General features: G+C 59.3%; 1 protein-coding gene across 1 annotated transcript; it reads left to right on the plus strand.

Annotated features, from left to right (window-relative positions):
* OTX1 (orthodenticle homeobox 1) lies at window positions 3,476–9,775 on the plus strand. The gene is made up of 5 exons (XM_005687047.3): window positions 3,476–3,543; window positions 3,905–3,973; window positions 5,553–5,760; window positions 6,724–6,875; window positions 8,126–9,775. Exons 3-5 carry the CDS (start codon window positions 5,664–5,666, stop codon window positions 8,942–8,944), a joined length of 1,068 nt encoding a protein of 355 aa, XP_005687104.3. The 5' UTR covers window positions 3,476–3,543; window positions 3,905–3,973; window positions 5,553–5,663; the 3' UTR covers window positions 8,945–9,775.

The following is a 10,407-nucleotide window of genomic DNA, read 5'->3' on the forward strand; positions in this document are numbered from 1 at the left end:
ATTTGAGCAGGAGAACAGAGAAAGCTACGCTCCCTGAGGGAAGAAGCTCTCAGAGCCCGGCTCTAACCCTAGGGAAACCGGCAGACAGAAACCTCCAGCCCTGAGCAGCCTGGGACTGGGCGACCGGCGTCACCCAGTCCATTTACACAGGATTCGAATTCCGGGAACCTTCCCTCCGGCGGAGCCTCGCCGAGAGGGGGCTCCCCTAAACCACTCCCGACCTGCCAAGGGACAAACCTTCACTAGCCCCAGACTTGCTGTCCCTCTCCCTGCCCCTCCTGCCTCAGCCGGAGCCTCGCGGGGTTTCCATTCGGGCTGCTTTGTGGTGCCCGCACGCCCCGCAGCGGCCCCCGGGAAGCTGCGCGGTCGGGCCCGCTGCGAAGGCGCCGCGTCCGGATTTTGTCGCGTGGTGCCCAAAGTCTTGCCTCTCGGGCGCAGGCGCGAGCCCAGCACGCCCAGAGGCCGTGGACCCGAAAGCCCGCGCGGCTGCAAAAGAAGCTGTGGGCCCGGGGATCGCCGAGGTGGAGGAGGAGGAGTGTTGGCAGCGGGCTGGCTTGGGCACAGCCCCGCGGGCCAGTGCAGAACTTCCGCCCCTGGCCGGGATCCCACGGCCCCGGAGCCAAACCCCTCCCCCGTCCCAAGTGTCCTCCAGAGTCTGGCCCAGCCTCGAGGTCACCTGGATGCTAAAGCCAGGGCCCAGCTCCCACGCCCCCTCCTCGGCCGGGGGCCCTTGAGCTGAGTCCACCGGCTCTCCCCAGGCAAGGGCCCCCTCTTCCCCTCCCCGAGCTGCGGCCGTTGCTGGAACGGTCGAGGCTTCAGGCCCAGCGTCTCCCACCTGGATATTTGCCTAGCGACGTGCTGCCCGAGTCCTTTCCGCCGCATACAAGAAACTTTCATCTCAATCTCCCCCTCTTCACTCTCCTCCCTCTCCCCTCTCCTCTCTCTTTTTCTTCTCTTAATCCCGGGGTTTTACGGGTTGAGCATTAAGAAAATTCGCCTGCAATTTGGGATTAGATAAATACTCTCATGGGGGGGGGGGGGAATTGTGCTACTTGATACCTCCCAACTTCCCCCAGATCGCGGCCGCATCTGGAACCGAGAGAGCCTGACTCCCGCGTGGAGGGCCCTGGGGACCGCCAGAGCACATTCCAGCGCGCACAGCCGCCCCACCTTGCCGGACCTCGGCCCAGCGCCGCCGCTGCAGGCGAAAAGGGGCCGGGAGGAGGCGGGAGGACGAGGGTTTGGGAGACCCGGCACGCACCGAGGCCGGAGAGGGCTAACTCAGGCACACAGCGCGCAGGCCCCGGCCGGGATAGCGCCGGGATAGAGGCGCGGAGGCGCAGAAGCTCAGGGGAGTGTGCCCAGCGTGCCGGCCAACTCTTCCCGACAAACTAGTGCGCTCCAGTCAGCGCTTTTCCCCAGAACCGAAGACGGGGGCTATATTTCGTTTCTAGCTTTAAATCTCTGCGCATCTCGGGGGCTCGGAGCCCAGGGCCTCGCGAACTATTCCCCCGCGGGGGCCTGCGCGAGCCTAATATGTGTCCCCACTCGAGTCAGCGCTGCGCTCTGCGCAGTTTCTTTTCCTGTTAAGGCTTTATCTTGTTCGTGTTTTTCCTTTTCTCTCATTCTTTTATTGTTTTCGCGCTCTCTTTCTCTTGCTTTTGTGAATGGGCCGCGGTGTCTTTGTTCTGGAGAGAAGCGCCCGTGTCGCTGACTTTTGTGAACCAGAGAAGGATCTTGTAAAACCTTTTCTCCTTCATACTCCCCCCCACACCCCTCCTCTTTTGCCCCTTTGATTAGATGTTCCCTCATCGTCAAAAAAAAAAAAAATGTAATTTCGTTAGTCTGGCGGCCACTTTCTTTGAACATTAGCTCGCTTTCAGCTCCAACTTCAATTAGAAGGAGTTGATTTTGAGAGATCAACAAAAGAACCGACCAAAGCCTTATTAAAGGTCCTAAGAAGATCTCCCGGGTTCTTTGAGAAGCAGTTAAGGAAACAGTGTGCCCTCCATCATATTCTGTTACCGTATTTTATTCGGACTCCAAAGGAAAGTGTCGCTTGGGGGAGGGGAAGCACTTTGATGAGCGGCGGCCGCGGCCCCTTTTCACTCAGCGGGCTCCCCCGTCCTTCTCCGCCACCTCCTCGCCCCACGCCCGGTGCGTTCTCGGTGCCCTACCCCGCGGCCCCGCAGCGCCGGTGCTCCCCACTGCGAAGCGCCCGGCGGCTCCTAGACTCGCCCTCACACTTACTCTGGTTCAAACTTTTCACTCCGCCTGTTGAGGTGGAGGGAAGGGGGCGGGGGGGGGGGGAGATTAAGAAGAAGCGGTAGGAATTCCTCGAAAGGGGGTAAGTAAAGTCGGCCTAATATTCAGGAGGAGGTGCCATTTAAAAGAATTGCATTACTCAGCGTTGGGGCGCAAACACTTTTTTTGCGCTTTGAAAAGTCCACCCAGGTAGACGTGTTTTGAGAAGTTTGTTCGACTGGGAAATGGGCTTCGCCAGTACGAACTATCCGGGGAGATCGCTCAAGGAGGCTCCGGCGGCATGAAGGAAGGAAACTGAGGGCAGAGTCTGTGGCCACGTTTTCCACTAGATTGTCCCCTAGTAAAAGGAGCCAGTGTGAAAGACAAAGTTTTCTATCCAAACCTTTTGATTCAGAAGTACAGTGTATGTGTAAAGGGGAGGGGACGCTGGGAGCCGACATTTCAAAAGAAGCTTTCAGGATTTGCAAACACCTATCGTGGGGACTGGAAACTCCAGGAGACGTCGAAGAGCAGGTAAGTGGCCGTGCCTCCCCTGCGGGTGCGGCTCAAGGGCACTGGAGTCCTGAGGCGCCGAGGCGGGATCTGCGCACTCGGGGCTGCTCCCGCGCTCAGCAAAGTAGCCCGGACCAGCACGAGTCGCCCGCCGCGTGCGTCTGCGGGTGATGGCCCGGTGCATGAAGACTCTGGGGCCCGCGGATGGCCCGGTGCATGAAGACTCTGGGGCCCGCGGCGTCGGGAGAGGGGCCGGAGGCCGGTTCCCCTCCAGCCCGCAGCTCCGGGCTCCTCGCGCCCATCGGGTGGCGTGCCAGAGAGCGAGGGAACCGGTTCTCCAGCACCTCGCCTCCTCTCTGCCACTCCCTCCAGGGCGCCAAAAGGGCGAGAGAAGGGTGGGGAGCCCCGGGGCAACCTCAGGGCCAGCGTTTCCCTCCGCGGCCGGGCTCCCGCGCGGCGCTCGCCTTGCTCGTCTTGCTCTGCGCTGCGTTTGCCAGTCTAGCCCCGGAGTTAGCGCGCGACCGGGGCGGGGCGGGCGGGCGGTGAGGGCGGGGTGCAGGGGGCGGGGGAGGGCGGGGGAGCGCGGAGGTAACCCCCGGCTCGTGCTGCCATTGCCCGGCTCCCTGTCACTCAGCCTGCGCGGGGCCGGGGATTGGCAGCCTAGCCCCGTTACGCACTCACCTCGCGTTCACATACCCGGGGAGGGCAGTAGAAAGGTGATCAATCTTCATCAGGCTACATTTCCAATCACCTAAACAACCCGGCGAGACAAGCCACTCCGACAAGGTAACTCGCTTGATTTATTTAGTTTGCAAAGTGCCTCTGCAGGACTTCCCCAGCCCCCACCGCCTCCACGCTGCACGGAGTGCCACGGCAACCTCGAGCCACCTCCCAGCTCTGCCCCTCTCACCCCCACCTTCTCCTTGCGGCCCCCTCGGTGCGGTCCCGGGCGAGGCACTGTGTCGGGAGCGTGTGGGGCTTTGCAAACAAAGTGTCTGTGCAATAAAGTGAAACCTGGAAGGACACGCACAAAGCCACTAGAAAGAAAGAGAAAGGGAGGAGGGAAGTTGGGGAAAGAAAGAAATCCCGCGGTTCCCTGACCCCCCGCCCGGGCCCGCGGTAATTCTTGTGCCGCTCTGTTTTGCAGGTTGGCCGCCCAGAGGGTCTGTGTGAGAGCGAGAGGTAGATGGTGAGCGGCCCCGGCAGCTGAGGGCAGGTAAGGAGAAAGCCGCTGGCGGCCCGGGACTCTGGGAACGCGTCGGTGGCTCTTGCCCACCCCCACCCCCCCGCCTCAAATGGGTCCCCCTTCCCCGGTCCCTGGCATGTGGGGGGCGGGGCTGGGAAGCCCCCTGGCTCCCCTCTTGCTGAGCGGAGGACCCCGGAGCTCCGCTGCGGCCCCGCACCCCTCCCCCGCCTCCTCCGAAGTAACCCAGCTGAAGTGCTAAGTTTGAAGAAAGTCTTTGAAAACTCACCATTGCAGTCTAGCAGAGTCGCCACAGCTGAGTCCCATTCTCCCTTGGCCCCGGCTCTTTCCCTTTTGTCGCCTTCCCTGCAAACCGAGTTTTCCCGGCCCAGGCCGTGGGTCCCTGGGGAGAGAAGCGGGAGACTTCTCTAGCTCTAACTTCTTTCTTTCCCTGAACTCTTCTAGCCCGGGTCCCAGGTCTGCTTTAAGTTCCTGTGAAGCGGGCTAAAGCGACAGGTCCTCTGGGGTCTCCGTCCCACTCTTCCAGCGCTACTTCCTGACTCCTGATTGTAGCACCTCCGTTTGTGGGGCAACCTGGGGAAGCCAGGCGTCGACCTTCCTGCCCGGGGCAGAGCGAACTACGCCGCAGAGGCCTAGTTCTCTAGTCTGGATCGGGTCCTGGGGCTCTGGTTCAGCTAGTAGAATAATCCGGAAGCGCACCAGACCTATTGCACTGAGGCTTCCCAAATCCGCCAGACCCTTGGGGCGCTGGTCAGGTCACCTTTCGACCCCGGCCGGGACCCCATTGTCCGCAGCCAGGACTGGGTTGCTCTGGGGAAGCACGGCCTGCGGCTGTGGCGAGGTGCGGGTGATCCCGGGCGGCGTGTTTGAACCGCCACCTGTACGGTGGCGCCTTCTGGTCGCCTCGGCCGGACCTGGGCTCGAATCGGTGGTAGAAGTGTGGGTGGGATTCCGGGTAAGCAATCTCTCAGCGGCCAGGCACAGAGAGGTAAACTGGTAGAGCGGCTGTGGTCTCTAGGGCCGGGACCCAGCCGCGGAGACTCTGGAAGGAGGTACTCTACTCAGTGAGCAATGCGTCCCGGAGAGGCCTAGGTGCCGCGAGCCCTCCGCAGTGCCTCACCTTGGCTCTCTGGAGTCTACCTGTCCGTTCCACTTTCAAAAACGTTTGAAACAAAACGAAACAACCCCTCATGCTCTGGGTCTCCTGCTGCCTTGAGGTCGAGGGGATGTTTGCTTGTGTGGTGTGATGCCCTCTCCCACCCGAACAGATTTTTGCCTAGTCTTGGGACCTAGCACACTCTGCGTTTTGGGCTCTGACCTCCCAAGGTTGCCCCCGATTTTAACCTCTCCTCACTCCTAGCGTCGCCCTACGAGTGTCTTTCCCATTCCAAGCCCGAAAAGAAGTGATAATGATCCAGAAATTTTACTTTTCAAAGAATCTGTGGTCTTTGGGCTAAGGCCTTATAGAGCCGAGTTCTGCACAGATCCATAGCCTGCGTCACCTCCCCATCCTGTGACTCCTTCCTCCGGCAAGACCAGGAAGCAGTGGTGGCTTGGAATGACAGTTTCGGTGTGTCATTTGTCTCCATAGGCCGGGCCCCCAGACGCAACAGAGCTTGAAGGACTGCGCAGTGGGAGCCCCGCACTGCGCCTGGCCCCCGGCCCCCTGGATCCGTCGGGGCGCCTCCACCCAGCTGTTAGCATGATGTCTTACCTCAAACAACCCCCATATGGTATGAATGGGCTCGGTCTAGCCGGGCCAGCCATGGACCTCCTACACCCCTCCGTGGGCTATCCGGGTGAGCATCGACCCCTACACCCTCCTCCCTTAGAACTCTGGGGAATCACCAGCTCTGGGTTTGAGCACAAATTTTGCCCCAGATTAGGCCCAGGGAACCGGTTGCCTAGTCTCTTACATTGCAGGGCGCGCTGACTCGGAGGACAGATCGTGGTCGGGAAGTAGGGCCGGGGTGGCTAAGACATGAGAAGTGAGCCCTCCCAGCCCGGCAACACCGGCAACTTCTCTCCAGTTGTCATCCCACCGCCAGCACAGAGCGCATTTACCCACGGATTCGTTTTCCATGGGTGGGGTGTGTGTGAGAGAGAGAGATTGAAAGAATCTATGCCTTTCCCCCTCAACACTGAACGAGGAATATGGACACTCGCTTGGCCCTGACAGGAAAGGCCGAGCTTGCCTTATGCAAAGCGGCTGGCTGAGGTAAGGCAGAGGGATTCTCCCTCCATAATTAAATTGTCCTTTAGATGGGTGGCCTGCACCAACTTCTGCACTGTTGACGTGGACGACTTGAGCCAAATCCTGGCTTTCTCGTCTAGGTTCCGTTTCTTCACCTCCGCTTATTACCTCGGAAAGTGTTTTCCAGGACGTTTCAGCACACCCCTTCCCCACCCTCCAGTCAGGGAGAGTGTTGGCAGGGCGGGGGACGGGGCGGGGGCGGGGGGGCAGCGAAGGAAGAAAGATTGTATAACTTCTCTTCCTTTCTTAACCTCTGAGAGGCAGGGAAGGGGTCAGCCCTGGCGTGTCGGAGACAATCAGGAGTGTCGGTGTGCCGATCAGGCACACCTGCAGTTTCTCCCACCTGTGGCCTGTCAGGCTCGCCTCCCTGGGGAGTTCTTTTCTCGTTCGGAGCTCGGCTTTCTTTTGCAACGACCTGGTCCAGGGCCTGCCAAGGTCCTGTCCAAATCCTCTAGCGCGAGTCCGCGTGGCCACCACTGACCCGACGCTCCCGCGCGTTTCCCTTCAGCCACCCCGCGGAAGCAGCGACGCGAGCGCACCACCTTCACGCGCTCTCAACTGGACGTGCTTGAGGCGCTCTTCGCCAAGACTCGCTACCCAGACATCTTCATGCGTGAGGAGGTGGCGCTCAAGATCAACCTGCCAGAGTCCAGAGTCCAGGTGCGCGCGCGGGGGATTTCCAGGGTCCGGGGAGGGGTGCTGGGGCTGGTTAGAGAGGGCCTGGTTGGGAAGTGGTCTGGTGTGGGGGCGGGCTTACAGGCTGGGCAGCCCCTCTCAAACTCCCCCTAGCGCTGGGCCCGGGCCTGGCAGAGGGGCCAAAATTAAAGGAACTAGCTTAGAGCCCTGAATTGGGCCGTTGGCCCCGGGGCGCCTCTCCGAAGTCTCTTTTAGGATTGCAGGAGGCCAAGCCCGACACTTGTCCCCTGCCTCTTCGGCCACCCCAGGGCTTGGCAGTTTCCTACCGGGTCTTGAATTCTGCCTCTGCCCTGGCCTTGCATCCCGGTAATCCTGGAAATGAAAGAGTGGGGCCTGGCCAAAGCCTGGTCCCCTGTCTGGAAGTGTGCCCCACGGGTGGCGGCAGTGTGATTAGACCTTTTTCTTTGCTCTTAGAGGATGCTGAACGCAAAATCTGGCTACCAGCTTGGCTGTTTCTGGGTGTGTGTGGGTGTGTGTGTGTGAGATGAAAGGGACCCGAAAATATTGATCAGGTGATAACTCAGAACTCTTCTCAAAGGCCTTTTATCTTGCCTTTTTCCTCCCAGAGGCTCGAGAGAACAGGAATGCCATGTCTTGTACCCGGGCCTTCCGAGAGGAGTGAGAACTTTATGACTGTCTTATTTGGTTCCCCACTTGGAGCCAAGAAGTTCAACGAAATTATGTTCAGGCTTCCTTCCGTAGTCCCCCTCTAATTCAGCTTCCTGCTCCCACCCAAATTCTCTGCCGGCCCAGCACCAGGCCTCCTTGGGGCAGAGTGGCTCCGGCTTAGATTTGGTGGCTGCCCCCCATTCCGCGGCCTGCTCTGTGCCTCGCCGCAGTTTCCCGGGCTCTATTCACATAAGACAGGGCCTCCATGCATTCACAGGTCTGTTGGGAAGCGGCCAACAGCAGCAGTTTAGAGATGGCTGAACTTTTGGCTGGACAGACACAAATGTTCCGCCCTCCAACAGAGTTGAGCTGGGAGTGGGGGTGGGGAGGTGCACATCCCTACTTTGCCAGAGGAGGGTCTTCGAGCAGAAGGATGGGGGAGGGTGGAGCAGCGAATGCAGGGTCTGGCCGGGCGGAGATGGGGAAGGGTGGAGGCGTCGATCGGAGAGGGATGGGGTTGCTAGGCCGGAGTTGGTCCAAGAGGCAGGGGAATGGCAAACTCTACTCGCCCCCTCACACGCTCTTCCCCACTCGGCCTGCCTCAGGTCTGGTTCAAGAACCGCCGCGCCAAATGCCGTCAGCAGCAGCAGAGCGGGAGTGGGACCAAGAGCCGCCCAGCAAAGAAAAAGTCGTCCCCGGTGCGGGAGAGCTCGGGCTCCGAAAGCAGCGGCCAGTTCACGCCGCCTGCTGTCTCCAGTTCCGCCTCGTCCTCCAGCTCCGCATCCAGCGCCTCAGCTAACCCCGCGGCGGCAGCGGCTGCAGGCCTGGGCGGGAACCCGGCGGTGGCGGTCCCGTCATCGTTGAGTACGCCTGCTGCTTCCTCCATCTGGAGTCCGGCCTCCATCTCGCCCGGCTCAGCGCCGGCTTCAGTGTCGATGCCCGAGCCTTTGGCTGCACCCAGCAACGCATCGTGTATGCAGCGCTCGGTAGCCGCAGGAGCCGCCTCGGCCGCAGCCTCCTATCCCATGTCCTACGGCCAGGGCGGCAGCTATGGCCAGGGCTACCCCGCGCCCTCCTCCTCCTACTTTGGCGGCGTGGACTGCAGCTCGTATTTAGCGCCCATGCACTCGCACCACCACCCGCACCAGCTCAGCCCTATGGCACCCTCCTCCATGGCGAGCCACCATCACCACCATCCCCACGCACACCACCCGCTGAGCCAGTCCTCAGGCCACCACCACCATCACCACCACCACCACCACCAGGGCTACGGCGGCTCGGGGCTCGCCTTCAACTCTGCCGACTGCTTGGATTACAAGGAGCCTGGCGCTGCCGCCGCATCCTCTGCTTGGAAACTCAACTTCAACTCACCTGACTGTCTGGACTATAAGGACCAAGCCTCATGGAGGTTTCAGGTCTTGTGAGCCCAGGAGTGGGAGGAAGAGGAGAAGAAACGCAACTACCTGCGCCCTCCGTGATCCCCGTCCTGTTGTTGCTGCTGCTGCACCGCCCGCCTTTGCCTCGGCTTCTCCAGACCCGAAATTTCATGCCCCCAAAAGATGCCCATTGCTGCACTGCCGCCCTCATCTTTGTGCCACTTGCTTGAGGGATGTGCAAACCCTACCCACCCCTTGGATGGGGGGACCGGTGCTTCGGCTTGGCCAACAAGTTCTATACGGGAGAGCTATGTGCTCCCCTCCTCAGCCCCCACCGAACTCCCAAGTCGCCCTCTTCTAGTCTTTCTGGACAGTTACTATGTATGCACTTGCAGCCTTCGGAGGCTCTTCGCTCTGTGTCTTGCTGTTTGAGCCCTACAGTTTAATTTATTCTTTCTGGACACTGGAGTCACTAACTGGCATGTGTCTGCCTGTTGGGAGTGTACCCACACTACTCCAAATCAAAACAACCACTAAGCGTTTCTCGCCTGCAGACTGCCACCCCTTCAGCTGCCCTCAGCCCCGCTCCCCGCCTGCAGGCCAGAGCCTCCTGGCGTTTCCTCCTCTCCCGCCCAACGCTCGTGGGAGACCCAGGGGAGGAACACGTCCTTAGCCTCTCGCGCACAGCCCCGCCCTGCGTAGAACAGGCTCAGGCTCCCGCCTCGGCGGGAATGCTGTATATAGTCAGGTCCGTTCCAGGGACCACTTAAACTTTTTAGTTGCTGTTGGTTGAACTGAGTATATCTTGTCTTAGCCCAAGAAATAGAACTTTAAGATATATACAGCATATATATATATATATATACACACACATATATATAAAACAAAAACTATTTTCCCTCTGTCCCCTTTCCTCTCTTTCTCAAACGATGGCGCTTTTACTTTTTCAGTTGTTGCAAAATTTCCCTGCCCTCTCACACCTTCTCCCTCTGTGTATTTATTAAAGAAAATCGTTTGGTTTTAGGAAGCTGCGCGCGGAGAATCGGGAGGGTCCTGGAGTCTGAAGGAGAGAGTCAAGTCAGGGCACAGGGGAGGGGTTTAGGCTGGGAGGGGGCGCAGGACTGAGCCCTTCACCAGGTCTAAGCACAAGGTCGCAGTTCTGGTTTAGAGACCAAAACCAAAAGAAAGCAAAAAGATAAAAATATAGTATTATGGGAAAACAAAACACAAAACCCCAGGGCCGAAACCCAGGTTCAGTTCCTCCGTCGGCTTCTCTCTCTTTAAACAACCCTGTTTTGTCTAGTGAGTTTTTAGTGCACCTTCATTCTCCGAAATCTACGGAGAGCCCACGCCTGTATATCAATTTTGGCTTTGGCCGTTTCGTCCAGTAGGTGGGAAAGTAATTTGTAAATTTGATTTGTCCGATGTGAAGATCGCAAATTACTTGTTGAAATGTAAGGCAGCCCCTTTCTTCCCCCCTTTATCTACATTATTTCCCAAAAATAAATGCA

Source organism: Capra hircus, chromosome 11 (genome assembly GCF_001704415.2).
Source record: "Capra hircus breed San Clemente chromosome 11, ASM170441v1, whole genome shotgun sequence".
Classification (NCBI taxonomy): domain Eukaryota; kingdom Metazoa; phylum Chordata; class Mammalia; order Artiodactyla; family Bovidae; genus Capra; species Capra hircus.